Source organism: Passer domesticus, chromosome 10 (assembly GCF_036417665.1).
Source record: "Passer domesticus isolate bPasDom1 chromosome 10, bPasDom1.hap1, whole genome shotgun sequence".
Taxonomy (NCBI): Eukaryota; Metazoa; Chordata; class Aves; order Passeriformes; family Passeridae; genus Passer; species Passer domesticus.
The window spans coordinates 37,965,689-37,981,545 of NC_087483.1; the positions used below are offsets into that span (position 1 = coordinate 37,965,689).

General features: G+C 44.4%; 1 protein-coding gene and 1 long non-coding RNA gene across 2 annotated transcripts in view; one reads left to right on the forward strand and one right to left on the reverse strand.

Moving 5' to 3' along the window:
- Nucleotides 1-313: 313 nt before the first annotated feature.
- The window catches only part of NXPH2 (neurexophilin 2), a 34,944-nt gene continuing 19,400 nt past the window's right edge, over nucleotides 314-15,857 (reverse strand). Inside the window, exon 2 of the mRNA XM_064435264.1 lies at nucleotides 314-3,128. Within this exon, the coding sequence (XP_064291334.1) occupies nucleotides 2,385-3,128 (744 nt within the window). The 3' untranslated portion in view covers nucleotides 314-2,384. The remainder of the gene's footprint in view (nucleotides 3,129-15,857) is intronic.
- Nucleotides 11,130-12,673, forward strand: LOC135309478 (uncharacterized). Its single transcript, XR_010369734.1, has 3 exons — nucleotides 11,130-12,211; nucleotides 12,304-12,382; nucleotides 12,507-12,673. It is a non-coding gene; the product is annotated as an uncharacterized LOC135309478 (long non-coding RNA).

Genomic DNA, 15,857 nt, shown 5'->3' on the forward strand with positions numbered 1-15,857 from the left:
TCCTGCTGGGGAATGTTGTCCAATTTAAACTTTCCTCTTCACTTTTCATGTACCTGGTGCAGTTATTAAACAGTTCAGGATTGTCTTTGTCAAAACACGTGCTTCATTTCTCAAATCTCATGGAATGCTGCTGAACCTACTCTGCCTAGGCTTGTACACTGTTCACCATAGCACACATTTAAATATCTCCTAGAAAAACAAATTCCAGCTGGGCAAAAATGTGCAGTGAGTTGTTGCTGTGCCCTAGTTTTCCTTTGTGTCTTCATACATGCAACATTTAAAACCAAACATCAAATGGGCCGCAAGCAAGTGCCAGATTTAATAAACTCTCTTTATTTACATACAAATACATGTACACATATGTTCTGTATATGTACACATATTTAAGTGTATATACATACATGGTTTCCACATACTCTACAATAAATAGCATGTAGGGTTTTCTTTTAATTGCCTACAGTGCTGAGTAAAAATACATGGCAATAAAATCATGGCTTACAGCTAAGTTACAAAAGCACCAACCACTGAACTCGTAGCAATAAATCCAAGCTCATGTACAGCTGGGGCCAGGACACGCTATACAGAACACAAAGTAGACCAACTTGTAGGAATTGACAGGAATAGGCAAACTAAAAAACATCATTATAGACCAGGAGAGACTCTGTATGAAATAAGATGAAGGAAAACATTTAGATTATTGATCAAACTAAACCACACATTTAAATTTGTCACCTAAAAACAAATCACCCAGTTACTCGTATATTTTTAACAGAGTAATTTTTTTGTGAGTCTTTACCAAGGAAATCAGAATTAATCTCATGAGTGAGTCCTTCTGAGCTGCCACAGTCACTTGCCTGTGTGCACATCACCAAACAGTATTTCAATAGTGCTTTATTTAAGCTGTGTGTAACTTCTTGAACCCCGTGTGCGAGTCTGACTGGAGGCAATCAGCACTTCCTCAGCCAGCTCCTTCCACAGGTGACATCGAGCTGCCACCAAGGAGCAGGAGAGCAAATTGGTAGCAGCAGCAGCAGCAGATCAATACCAGAGAAAGCACAGGGGGAGATGCTGGAACCTGCGTGGCCAGAGCCAACCACTCCTGACTGCAGTGGGACCACACCTGGTGAGGCACAGCCACAGCTGGACCCTCCCTTGCTACAGCTGCAGGGAGCTGGTTCTGCACCAGGGGAAAGCCTGGCTGAGTAGTTATATTAACAGTTCCAAACCTGCTTTATGAGGTGAAGGTGCATAGATTTTTGTTGTTCTCTCTCTTTGTCATGGCTGATACTTTGACTTAAGGTGTGCAGTGCAGTGCTAAGGGAACAACTGGGGCCAAGAGGGAGAAAGCTGCTTGTTCAGGTATCATCCTTGTGCTGTGACGGGTTTTCCTTGCTGCACTTTAATGCTCAGGGGCTGGATAGCAAAATAATTGCTTCCTTTTCCTGGAAGCCAGCCCCTGCTACACTTCAGAGAATCACAGAGTGATTTGGGTTGGAACAAATCTTAAAGATCATCCAGTTCCACCCCCTGCCATGGGCAGGGGCACCTTCCACTAGACCAGGTTGACTTAAACAGAGATTATCTTTTCCCCAGCTATTTATAGATTCTCTGTTGCTGAAAAACTAATCCTGGGGTGTGTGTGCTTGTGTGAATGTGTGAGAGGAATCTAACCCAGTGGTGGGCACGGGAGGAAGGAATGTATACCACACGTGCACACCTGTGGGGTCTAATAAACCAAAGCTCATTGAGGTCTAATTACATCATTGCACATCCATGGTAGGAAGTCTGAAGGAAGAACTACTCGCTCTTCACTTCAATGAACACCTACAGCTACTACAACTCATAAAAATTCAGATTTCTTTCCTTTTTTATCAAAGAATTAGCACTTCCTCTTTGTATTTGGACTTGACTGCTTGAGCCCTCTGTGTAAAATTCTTTGTGAAATCAGTGGGAGAGCTGTTTATTTGAAGTTTGAATATGAGCAGCTTTGAGGCTGCTTCATCATTTGTTCTTTCTATTGTCACCTAAAGTTCCCAATGAGATATAGGACCTGCTAAGTGCTGTCCAATTCAAGTAAAAGACAACCTCTCTGCCATGGAGTTGTTCAAAAAAGCGATTTTTAAGATCAGTGTTCATTACAGACATAATTTTGTTTGATTCTTGTCACGTGCCTGCCTGGCAGTTCCCTTACGAACGATGAGAGAGCTAAAATGCAACGGCCTCAAACGAAAATTATTGTTACATAAACAGCTGGATTAGTTACGATACAGCACGAACACAGCTACGGTTTTTAGAGACTTTTGAACCTGATAGGAAAACATATTCTTCTCCAAAAGGTTAATGGGAATGCTCGTTTTCGTGTGATTTTGCAGCCCCAGGCCGGGTCAGCCGGAGGACAGGTACGGCGTCTCGCTGTGGTAGTTGTAGTCGGGACAGACCTTCTGCACCAGTTTGTAATCTACGCTGTAGAAAGCGATGTAAATGCAGATGACTTTGAAGGGTTTGGAGCACAACCAGGAGACATGGCTTTGGGTCTGCTCTTGGTAGCAGATCTTGGAAGGGTCAAAGTTGCACAAGGCAGTTTTTTTAGCGCGGTCTGTTTTCTCGTACTCGATGCGGCAGTTGAAGGACTTGGACTCCTTGGTCTCCAGCGTGGACTGTGGGGATGGTTCAAACTCCACCACTTTGGAAGGTGGCACCAGGCTGACAGAAACATTCCCCAGACCCGTGGAGTTGTGCCGGAAGTAAACGCTGAAGGTTCCGTTGCCGTGATCGACGATTTTCCCCGTGATCAGGAGGTTCAGCTTTACAGTTTTGATGTTGGAGTGGAAGTCACCCCACCCAAACATTTTCTTGAATTTCCCAGTTTTTACTATAGGTCTGCGTTTAGTTCGTGCCAGAGATTCCTGAACCTCCGTGATGTTGGACAACCAATCCCAAAAGTTTTCTATGCTGTCCGAGTAGGACACCTGGCCGTGTTTCAGCACTGGAGATGGTTTGACAAAGAGGCGTAGGGGGTTGATGATCCTGGAATGGACCACGTTGTCAACCAGTGTCTCTGCAGCATCCTTGTCTTCCCAGTCCAGCACGTCCGCGGCTTGTACGACCCGGCTGGCGTCACAGAACACCTGCTCCAGAACAGAAAGGGAAAGCAGTGTCAAGGGGGGGAATAAAACAGCCAAGACACAGAAAGAGCCATTGATATTTATTTTTTATACCCACAGGGTCTGAATCAGTCACCTGGGCCACTGTAAGGAGTAATTTCTACTGCCCTATGAAAGCTCAAGGATTTTACTCAAAATAGCTTATGCAAGATGCAAAAATGTCAATAGGAGCCATCCATGGGGACAAATGGATAAACCTCTGGATAGGCTGATGGCTGTGATGTGCAAAAGCAGGCAGGTGCTCCATGCTCACAGATTTGTTAGGTGAATACCTGACTGGGGAAAGTGGAAACCCTGCAGACCAAAGTGGCCCCTCTGCTAAAAGACAGAGTGAAACAGAACAGCACGACTTTCCAGTCCCTTCCTTTTTCTCTCCACAACCTTCCAGCTGGTTTAGGCTTAAAATCCTGTTCTGTTGGTGTAATTGTCTCCTAAACCATTCATTGTACATTTGTCTTTTCTGGTGTTGCTTTTTCCATTTGATCCAAACCTAGTTTGCACGTTTGTGCCCTTAGTTTGACACAGTGAAGATGGCCCTGTTTTGGTGTGCTGGTTTCAGCTGCACAGCTGCCTGTGCTTAGCAAGGCCCAGCCTTCCAGAAGTGCTGAGCACTCCCAGCCACACAGCTCAGCTTTAAGATCCGTGACAAGACCGAGCTGAGTCTGCAATCAGAAAGCAAAACTTCCTTCTGGTAGTGACAGAATGGCCTTAAGATTTCAGAGTGAAACAAACAGCTCTCAGTAAAGTTTCCAACTCAGTGCAGACACACATTTCCCAGGTGTGTTCTTGCTGCTCTCTCTGGCAGAGAAGTCCTGTCAGAAATGCAGAACTTGAGTGTATGATCCAGAGGTCAGAAGCAAGATCTGTGTTTCAACAGGATGATCATCTGACTTTTTAGGCCCTTTAAATATGAACGTAACAAAGAGATGTTTAAAATGGGAAGAAGAAAGGACGCTGTTGTCCTGCCCGTGTCCCCAGTGACAAACTGCTGCTGGCCCTTCCTCCTGGCAAAATGCTTCTTTTGCTGCATCACTGATCCCCCAGTGCCAGGGTCCAGGTGGTGGATCCCAGTGTAACTAATGCAGGGATGGGGTTTTCACTCTGCAGCAGCAACATTACAGGGTGGAAGTTTGCCTAAAGCAGCCAAAACATGGAGCACAGACATGGAACGTGTGGGATGGAATTTTCTGCTTTGTGTCTCATGGGGGAAACCTCAGTGCTGGGCTTGCTTTTCCCTCTGCTCCTGATCCCAAAGGGTCTCCTACACCTCTGGTTCCTCACAGGGCTCTGTTTTTACAATATCCAGCTGTTATTTCTATAAATCACAATTTTTCATTTCATCATCTGGCAAAGATTAGAAACTCCAAAGCCCTTAATCTTCACTTGTGCCTGTTCTGCAGCAATAGCTCCAAACCAGAGCCCAAACCCACTACCATGTGTCCTTCCTGATCACCCCTAATGCAGTGATTAAGATGAAATGTGGAACAGCAGCAACATTCACAGCTTGTGTTGAAAGGTGACCATCACTATTGCTAAATCATAAAATCACAGAATGGTCTGGGCTGGAAGGGATCTTAAAGATCATTCAGTTCCAAACCCCCTGCCATGGGCAGGAACACCTTCCAGCCTGGCCTTGAACAATTTCAGGAACCTGTTCCAGTGCCTCATTGCCCTCACAGTAAAGAATTTCTTCCTAATAACTAATCTAAACCTGCCCTCCTTCAGCTTAAGGCCATTCCACTTGTCCTATCACTTATTTTTTACTAGAAATAAATCCATGGCTGGGTGGAAATGCAGTGGGCCAGGTGTGTCTCTGCAAAAATACCTTATTTCCTTCTTCAGATTAAAAGCGGGGGAAGAAAAGACAACAGTGATCACTCTCAGCCCGAGACCTTGTATGTCAACTTTCTGCTTCTATCTTATATATTTTTTATGGCTGAGCTGGGAACCCGGGGAAATAGGAGATTCTAATGGAAACAGTGACAGATGATGATCTGTACCAGCCCAAATAGCGCTGTCATAATGATGCTGGGGGAAACATCACTTCTGCTGTGATGGAAAGTTCCTGGTGAAGCTCTGTCATGTTTATGTGTGGTTCTCCAGTCACTCCTAAGCCTGTCCCAGCCCAGGATCAGCTGGCCATCCCCACTGCCAGGGAAATCACTCCCCTGCTGCAGAGAAGTGACTCTGCTCACATGAAGCAAGAAGTGCTGCACATGTTCACCCATGCCCAGCCTGACCTGAGGCCTTGAGAAGCACAAAAAAGAGGTTTTTCTGCTGCATTTCTAGATTACAGCTGGGCCCAGGGGCCTGGCAGTGCTGGAATACCAGAAACTTTCCTCATTTGCATGGCTAAATGAAATGCTATTTAAAATGCTAATGACCACTCAAACCATGGGCACCTACAGCTGGAATTGCTGTTAGCAACTGAGTCAGAGGGAAAAGTGGTTGGATATTTTGAGGTGAAATACATGGAAAGGAAGCTGTTTAGTTCACAGGGGAATCTGGCTTTGCTGGTGTCCCCACCCAGCTCTGACTGTCCTCTGGCAAGGGCACAGGAACCCCCTCAAATATCCTTCTGGGCTACTTGTCTTCTGCAATGCTTACTGGAATCCTGCAATGGCTCTTTGGCTTCTCTCCCCTCGCCCTTTACAAGGAAATGCAGAGGATGCTGAGCCATGTGCTCAGTGTATGCCTCTTCTGGGGGCTCTCACACCAGATGAGATGGCAGAGCTGCTTTCCCAGGGGTGCCTTGCTGAAAGCTCTGATAGGAAAAGAAGAAATATGTGGGTGTAGGGCTGGGGATGGCTGAAGAGTGGGAAATATTAGCACATGCTAAAGCCAGGCGGGTTTGCCACATCAATAACCTACCAGGGCACAAGTATTTCAAGGCCCTGATGGAGAAATCACAGAATTGCACTTTGCTAGGCTACTGCTACTTTTATTTATGTAATTGTGACACGAAATGAGGTTTATTCATGGGGTAATGAAACACACCCCTGAAGCTACAGTGACCTGGGCTATTTCATGTGGCAACAGAACAGCTTTCACAACACAGGAATGTGAAATCATTGATAAATTGAATTATAAGGATGCAATACTCCTGTTTAAGGCCCAGACAACAATCCCTAGGAACTGCAGAAAGCTGTACCTTACACTTTGCTTGAGTATTTTTTTCCCTTCTCTTTTTTGAAGTATTTTGTGAGGTTGTGGGATTCTCCAGTCTTGCACAGCCCTAATTCTTGACTCTGCTCCATCCTAGTGCTGTCTTGTTTCTCCAATTTCATTACAGGGGTGAGATTCAGGAGCTGACAGAGCTGTCAGCTCAGGGGGCTGCAGGAAGGGACCTCGTGGCTAGGGGGGGTAAATTGGTTGTGTTTTGCAAATATTCAGTAAAAAAGGCACTTAACAAAGAACCGCCTGGTTCTGCTCGGTGCCTGCCTCAGCAGCAGGAACGAGGGGACACTGCTCAGAGATGTGAATAATGTTTGTGCTTTTGTAATGTAAAACCTTTGTGGTGTGCAGATTTTTTTCCTGTTTTGAATAAAGCTTTCTGCAGTATAAGAGAACCCAACTCTAACACTCAGTTTTTCCCAAGGCCCTTCCCTCACTGGCTGCATTCTGCTGTTAGTGAGGAAGGGCCGATGGCTTTGTTCAGCTGTTTATTCACATTGCTTAGCAATTTCCGGGCAATAAAAAAAATCTGTATTAAAAGAATGCAGCACATGCTGGAAAAAAACTACTTCCTCAGCATCTTTCCATTTCACTGTAATGCATCACTATAGTGAAAAATATTGCTGGTAGGGTATTTGAAAAATACCAGCTTAGGGAAGTTAGTGTATCCATTTAAACAGATGGCTATTGCCAGAGTTCTCCTCTGCTGCACCAGTGTTTTCCCATTCCCTCCAAACCATCAATTTCTACCCAGAAATCACCTAATCTTTTTCCCAATTACAGAGGCTGTAAAATGGCACCCAGTTACCCTAAAATTTCCATTTGCCTGTAGATATTTTCCAGTAAGAAACACAACATTGGCCCCATCCACAGAGTGTCTCACTGTTTTCTTTTGCTGCGTAAATGGTGAGAGCAGCTCAAATCAGTGCAGAGTGGTTCATATTTATGGAGTTTCAAACTTCAAACCTTTGGTTCTTCCTGTGCCCTCCTCTAAAAGATGGTGACTGCTCTTCAAACTCTCCCCCTTCCATGCATGATCCTGATCAGAGCAGCACAGGGTTAAATAACATTCCCCGTGAGCTATTTTTGAGAAATGAGCTGACACTGATGAAACACTGGTATCAGTAAATGCTCTATTTTCTCCATTTGCCCAAATTTGGGTTCATTTGGAACTCACTCCAGTGCCTTTCTCTGTGGGCAAGGCACTAAATAAAAGCAGGTGTCCCCATGCAAGAGTTAATAGTTCTGGTGCTTTGGGAATTTTATCCAGGTTATTCATCAATCACCAGCAATCATTCCTTTAGCTTCACCCCTGCCAGGAATCATTTAAAAACTCTCAGCAATTAGCTGGAATGAATTGGTCTGTTGGAATAAACAGCTCTGAAGCACCATTCTGCTGCTCACTGGGAGCTTTTTATCCCACTGCTGGAGGGGAGGGGTACCTCCTCCTGTAGCCCCCAGTTTCACCAGTGAAAAACTCTTACTGGGGGAGGATTCCAGAGGAATCCTCCCTCTCTGCTGCTTCCATGCCCAAGTGTCCCATGGGTTTGCACTTGTGTCCCCTCTGCAGCAGCACAGGACACCTCTCTGAGTTCCCTGTGCTGATTTTGGCTCCTCACAGGCCATGAGATAACGTGGCCCCATCGAGTGGCTGCACAAAAGCCCCAGTTTGAAGGGGGCTGTGTGGCGGGGAAGAGAAATAACTCTGCTTTATCGGTTTGAAAATTCAGTGATTTCAACACATTTATCAAATTTTAAATAATTTATGTCTTGACAGGGCTTATCAATTTTGCAAAGCACACACATTAACCAGATACAATGATCTCATATTAGCTTTTTCAGCATCTTACACTGGAGCCCAGAAATATTAATAAAAACTCAGCCCATCATCAATTAAATGGAAAAAACCATAAAATTGTGTTCCATTATAGTCTTTTAGTCTTTTTTTCCCCCCAAGAAAATGATGACGGGCTCCAATAATTCATCACAACAAGCTGAGCTTGAACTTTACTAGTTATTAATTTTTTTTTTTCAAAGACAGAGGCTGTGGAGGGTTTTATGGCTGCAGATGTGATTGCTGTCAGGAATGCTGTGAGGAATTTGGGAGCCAAGCAACATCTTTCAGCAGGACTGTGTGAGAGTGCCATGCTTGTTGCATCCAGCCACAGCCTTATTTTTCAGGATGCAGTGGAGCTGCTCTGCAATGAAGCAAAAAGGCCCAGCTGGATGTGGCTTGGAGCAGTCTGGTCTGGTGGAAGGTGTCCCTGCCCACCATGGCATGGCTTGCTCTGAGATGAGCTTTAAAATCTCTTCCACCCCAAACCCTTCTGTGATTCTATAATCCACCAAGCACTGAGCTGGTGGTGGGGTGTGAATATCCAGAAGAGAGACTGAACCTTGTAGCTGAGGGTGCCCTCACCCTCAGGCACTCAAAATCCCTTTCTAGGTTCTAAAGCCTTGTCCTTGCTAAAGTGTAAGTAAATAAACCCCAGCAGGTTCTTGTGCCTGGTTTCCTCTCTTCTGGGGCAATGACTGGTTCTTCACTCTGGTGCAAAGATGAAATTAAGTCACAAATTCAGAGTTTACTTGATTTCTGTTTCATTTTGAACCCGATGATACAGAAGGACTGTGGGGTTCAACGTGCCAAATCTAACAAAGATATCCATTATGGGGGGAAAGTGCAGAGCTGGGAGTCAGGGGGGCTGATCTCCAGCTGCACAGTGGCAGAGCACTCAGACTTCTCAAAATCCCCCAGACAAATTAGGGAGGTTACAATTTAGAAATCTTTAAATGCTGCTGCAACTTTCTTTCACTCAGGGAAGGTAGCCAGAAATCCTCGGTTCAATAACTAACAGAATTGGATTATTTTAACAATTTTAGTTAAAAATACAATGGGAAGATGCTTCAGCAGGAAAGAAAGCCTTCACAATTGAACCTTGCAGCCCATTGGATTTTCTGCTTGTAAACAGAATCATTGAATCATTGAGGCTGGAAAAGCCCTTTGAGATCAGAGAGGACAAGCTGTGACTGAACAGAACCATTTCAATCAGACCATGGTACTGCTGCCACATCCAGGTTTCCTTAAACACTTCCAAGGATGGTAACTCCACCACCTCCCTGGGCAGCCCACTCCAGTGTCTAATCACCATTTCTGTGAAGAAATCCCTCTTCATGTCCAACCTAAACCCCCCTGGCACAGCTAAGACCACGACCTCTCATCCTGTTGCTGGTTCCCTGGGAGCAGAGCCTGACCCCCAGAGCCTCCTTTTCTCCAGGCTGAGCCCCCTGAGCTCCCTCAGCCACTCCTGGTGCTCCAGATCTTTCTCTGGGCAGGCTTCAGCCCCTCACTGTCCTTCCTGAACTGAGGGGCCACAACTGGACACAGCACTCGAGGTGTGGCCTCGCCAGTGCCCAGTCCTGGGTCCTGACACAGCCCAGGTGCCTCTGGCCCTCTTGGCCACGCCTGGGCTCACCTTCAGCCAGACAGGACCACTGAAAGGGGATTTGCCTTTCCTCCTCAAACCATGTGAGGGAGAAAGATCTAGATCTCTGATCTAGATGTAGATCTCTGTCTGCACCTGCAGCCACCTAAAGGCCAGCAAAGGTACAGGTAGAAATCTTTAGTTTAATGAGAACATGAGATGATAACATCCCAATAACCCACAGACAAAAGGGGTATGTTGAGAGAAATTTCCAATCCCAGATGCAATTTCATTGCATATTTTTTAAACCAAATTGACACTTCAAACTCTTATCATATTTTACAGGGGAAAAAAAAACCACTTTAAAAATCTCTCATTTGTGCAAGCAAGCAAAATACTATTTTACTAAAACAGCACTTCAGTAAAGAAACAAAACTGGGAGGAAGAAGCAGTAGCAGAAGAAAAGAGTGAAAATTAAAAATAAAGCCTGCAAAGATTTCCTATTTCAAAAATGTGCCTTTTTCACAACCCTGACAAGTAGTTTTAGGTTATCTGAAGTGTTCCCTCCAGCCGCAATTGGATAAATTGCTTAGAGCATAGATTGCTTTTAAATTATATCCATGCATTGAATTGATCTACCTTTTTGCTGAGAGAACAGAAAATTTGTTCAGAGAAATGTTTCTCGCCAAAAATGTGCACCAATTCTTCTTGAAGACCGACTCTTTAGGCTCCCCTCCCCCCATCTTAAATCTAAATTAGAGATCTTTGAGATTAAAATTAGGTCTTATTTGTATATGTGTTGGGGGAAAACTTTTAATTTTTTTTCTTAGATATCACTAAGTAGTTTTAGTTCTTCACTATATATGAGGTATTCTGGAAGGGCAGAGAAATAAAACAAATGTAAACCTTTCTGTGAAGGGTCTGAAAAAGCCTTGTATAAAAATATCAAATTGAGATACAGTAGATACAGAAAACTTAGATTATTATTACATTAGCACCAAATAATCCCCACTGATTCTCAAGTGGCTTTTTCAGTCACTCTATGCATTTTCTTGATATTCAGGCTGAATTCTCACAATGCATTTTGCACTGAGCTTCACTGCTACTATGGACACATGTACTGTCTTATGAGACTGAGATGTGCTTTTAGGGTGGAGATCTGACATTTAGTTATTTTTAGGGCCATTTATAAGACAATCCCATGCACCTGGAAATCCTGTGAGATGCCAGGTGTTTTCAATCTACACTGAAGTTGTGCTGCTTGCAGGTGCAGCTCATGGAGTCATTGAGGTTGGAAAGGGCTGTAAAAAACATCGAGTCCAACCACTGATCCGGCACTGCCAAATCCCACTAAACCCTGTCCCTAAAACCCAGGGCAGCCTGCAGGACCAGAGCCCATCCCAGCAAAGGGAAGCAGGGACACAGCCCCTCTGCCCAGCCAGCACCTGCTAACCAGCCCTCTGCTGAACTTCACAGTTAATAATTTCCCCTCCCGCTTATTTCCTTAATGCCTGGGAGATTTCGCTGCACGTTTGCTGGGATCAGTTCATTAAAATACTAATTTCCAGCGGTAATTATCTGTGTGTGAGCGCTGCCCGTGGAAGCGGCGCTAGCGCTGATACGCTCTCAGCTGCAGGAGACTTCCCAGATGCTCCAGTGCCTGGAATCTCTGGGCTGGAGCCACCGTGGTGCTCAGCTGGAGCCTGGCTGGCAAAGATTTCTGGGGGGAAACGCTTCAAGAGCCGTAGTTCAGCATGAAGGCTGTTCTGTGGGCAGGGACGGAAAACTGCTGTAGCTGTTGGAAATGAACCTGACTTCACTGAAGTTGTCATGAGGGTTTTTTATGCCTTGTAAAGTTTAAATTAAAAATCAATTATGGAAGAGCCCTTAATCTCCTCTCCGGAGTTGTTTTGGGTTTGGACGTTAACTCTGAGACCCCGATGACCTCTCTCAGTGCGAAACGCGACACAGCAAAGGCTGGTTTTTCTCTCTTCCCACTCATGTGCAATTATTCAATTTTTTACTGCATTATGAAGAGGAGAGTTTTAATAATCAAACCAGATTAAAAGAATGAAAGGATGCTTCTGACGAGTTAGAAACAAAGAGAAGCTGTGCATTTCTAGCAGATTTCAAGCTCTGTATTATTACAACGCGTAAGAGATGATTAACAAAGAAAAATATTACAGTTATCTACTCCCTTTGAGAGCTTAACTAATGAACCTCTACCAGCTGCTCTTGAAAAATCAGTAACACTATCACTATCAATTTCAAGACAAAGCACAGCTGACAGATGTTTGAAGTGATAAATCAGGCTGCACAAGGATTAAAATAACAAGCCCCAAATGGCCTTTAAAAGACAAAGGTGCTGCAGTGAACTATTTTCAGCCACTTTGGATCCTGTCAAAAGTTAGATCACTGATACAATTATCTTGCAAAACAGTAATGACCAAAGTAATATGTTATGAAAAATCTAACAATGGTGATACTTGAGCCAGGCTTTTGAAAAGAACAGGTTTGATAGTCATTTGTGCTTTTAATGGCAGAACTGAGAATGCCGTGCTTCCCTGAATACTACTTCTGGGAATGAGTGATGAAAGTGAGCACTGGGCTGAAGCATTAAATGTAACTGAATTGCATTCTTGTACACTTTAATTAATCTTTTTTTAAAGCAAGAAGTTACATTTTAATAGGCAATGAACACCATTATTTAAATCAAGCATAAGATTTCTGTGTTGCTTCACTGCAGGCTGCATTTTCTAACAACCTGCCGGTGATGTGATGGAGATAAAGATCCCATTCCTGGAGAACAGTGTGTGTGCTTCCAAACTCCACTGCCTTTAGTGGGAGACAACTGTAGCCAGGGGAGAGTGAGCAGAAACAAATCCCAAGTTTCCGGACTTTGTCCCAGCTTTCACAGTTTAGTGCCTCTTGTCAGAGCGTGCACTTCCTTCCTAGCCCTCAGCTGGGTTAGGAAGGAAGTGCTCTGTTTAAAGCATTAAAAGGTGTTTTTCTGGCACCACTCTAGGCTCAGGCAGGGTCACCACAGAGCTCAGCATGGAAAGCTCCCAGTGGAAAAGAGCTGCCCCAAGTGCTTTCAGCACTGACACCTCAAGAAAGCTGTGGTCACCCCAAGTTCCTGGCAAGTTCCTGGTAAGCTCCTGCTACAGAACCAGTCAAGTGGGGTTATCCAGTGGCTCTTGAATTCCTCCTGAATACTCCTGCTGTTTGAAGGAAGTGTGTGGATGTATCCAAGAGCCCATCAGCTGGGCAGGGACAGGGGAGATTGACTAATAATACTGTCAGGTTAAAAGCTCTCTTCCAGAGAACACTTTTGCTGTTTTCTTCAGGGATGATGATTCTTCCTGGAAACCCTGCTGCCCACGTGTGCTGTCACTAATGCACCCTGAGCAGCACAGGCAGACCAAGCCCTGGGAGCTGCTCAGTGCATTTGTGGCATCTCCCTAAGAAAAATATTTCTGCTTCAAAGCTTTGTGACAGAAGCACGTGGGAAGTGCAGGAGCAGGCTGGATTGGCACTGGCACAGAGGCACAGGGGCACCCACTGCTGCTCAGGGAGCGCAGCAGGGCAAACCAAGGGCAGAGGCTGCTTTGGAAATGCAGCCCAGGGATGACAGGGTCACACACTGGGGAGAAGCTCCTCCACTGACATCCTTTAAGTAAGGTGGAGGCCCAGGAAAAGCCTGGCCGTGAGCACCACCCCAGAAGTGCACCAAAAGCTGTCCCTGGCTGGGCAAGCCCTTGTCACTGCCTTTCCCCACGTGCTCCAGACGACAGCACGGGTTTGGGATGAAGGCCAGGCTGAGGCTTGTCCTCCTCCCCACCATGCAGCCAGTGTGCAACCTGGGCTGTGCTGGAACTGCCTGTCCTCATGCCTGCTCACAGCTTGTGCCCTCCCTGCTCAATGCGTGGAAGGCCACAGAAGTTTTCTAAATTAAATTAAAATTCTTTTCCCTTTTCAAAGCACTTAGCTTGAGGTAGCACACTGGGGCACTTGGAGGTATTTCATTGCTGCCTACACACACGCATGCATGCTGCTTTCCTAAATGAATTACTCTCTTAAAGAAGAGAAAATCATTGACTGAGGCTGCCTGATTATTAACTTTTAAGGTGAAACAATATTAGCTTTTGCCTGGCATGAGCTAGCCACGCCTGCAGTCATTGTGTTCTTCATAATGGTGTACTAACAGTGGCTTCATACTGTGAGGTCCTATTGAAACTCAATTTTAATCTCTTTTAATTTATTCAGGCATTTTTTTATGTCCCCAAGAATAGGAAAATCAGAATTCCTTTTCGGAAAAAAACCAAAATGACAAGTTTAGGATGCTTTGAAAATGACATGGTTCAAATTTGAAATCCAGTCACCATGTAAGTTTTAACAGGGCTTAATTAGAAGTTGGTCAGTCATCTGCCCTGATATAATAAATCCATGACTTGTGTTTAACAAAGGGAGATGAGTTTGACACCTAGATTGCCTGGAAGAATGTCACAACATGTGCCTGGTTTGTTCCCTCGCAGGAAGTTAGCAAGATAATTAATATCTAAGATCGTTGTAAATGCACTGTAAGAACAGAAAGAGGATCTGAAGACAGAAAGGCTTAGATCAGATGAAAATGTTACATTCTAGCACAATAGGAGTTAATACAAATTGCTGTCATTTGCATGCAGAAATATAATTTCAAACCTATTTGCTCCACATCTGTATCAAACAAGAAGGGAGCACATTCAACACATCTTTACATCTTCCAATCTTTCTTTTACTGTGAATTACAGTGCACATAACCCCAAGTGTTAATTTGGTCTCATTTCACTATGCATTTGATGTATTCCAACTGGCATATAAAGAATAACATTTCCAGGTTGTGTAAAAGAACTGTACTAGCAGGGTGCTTGCAGTTGGTGAAACAAGGCCTGACAGCAGATAAATCATCCAGGGGAGCTGGGGGTGAGGAGAATGGTGCTCTAGCATGTGGCTTTTAAGGCACACATGTCTGAAACACATATACCAGAAAATGCACAACCCTAGCAACAGGGCAGGGGGAAGTGTTCTCTTCAGAGGTGCACCAGTGGTGTTTTACAGGAAAGGCTGTATAAAAGCATAACATGAAAAAAATCTTTCCTATGTCAGCACAAATAATGCAAACTGGAATGCAAATATCAGTGGATTAGTGGATCCAGCCAGCTGGATCCCAAACCTGCAAAACCCCCAAAGGCCTGAACCTGAGGTCAATTTAGATAAGCCCTCAGTGTGAAATCTCAGCTCTGTTGGCTTCTCTGTCTTCACTTACAGCAGACTTTTTCCCCTCCTCAAAGCTCAGATAATCATAGAATCACAGAATGGTTTGGATTGGAAGGGATCTTAAAGATCATCTTGTTCCAACCCCCACCAGTGGGCAGGGACACCTTCAGCCAGGAAGGTTCCATGGATACTCATATCCCCATTCCCCTTACAACCCCTTTGACTTTTCCCTGCTCCAGAACTTGACCATGCAGGGTAACAAAACCAAAGTGTTCCTTAAACACCTCAGTTTTCAGATTTCTTTGGGGGTTACTCTTTTTTTCAGCTGACCACAGTCTTGATCTCCCTGGCAAATAATGAATCTGCTTCCAAAATAGACTTTGCTAATTTAAGACTTACTCTGAAAATTACCAATTTGCAGTAGTCAGTTCCCACTACTATTTAAGAAGTTGAATAAGCCAGTTCAGAAGCACCCAAATTGCTAATAAGACTTATAGTTACTGCTTAATTCACACACTGACCGAACAGGACAAAGTGAGGTGTTTTTCATTAAACTGTCAAATTCTGAGTCTGTATAAGAAACCTAAGCACTGGTCATGAATAGGTTTGGGGATGAGTGTTAACAAGAGCCCTGAGTAATTTCAAATCCCAAACATTCAGGGGTTAGGAAAAGCAGGTTTTTAGAACAAGAGATGTGAGATGTGAGCTGATAAAGAGAAGCTACAAGAACTGGTGATGGGTAAGTGATGCCAGGCTTCAAAAGTCACGTAGTCCTTCTTGTTCCTAATGTGTGTTTTCCCACAGATTGTGGAGATCAAAGAAGGAAACAAATCTAAATGTA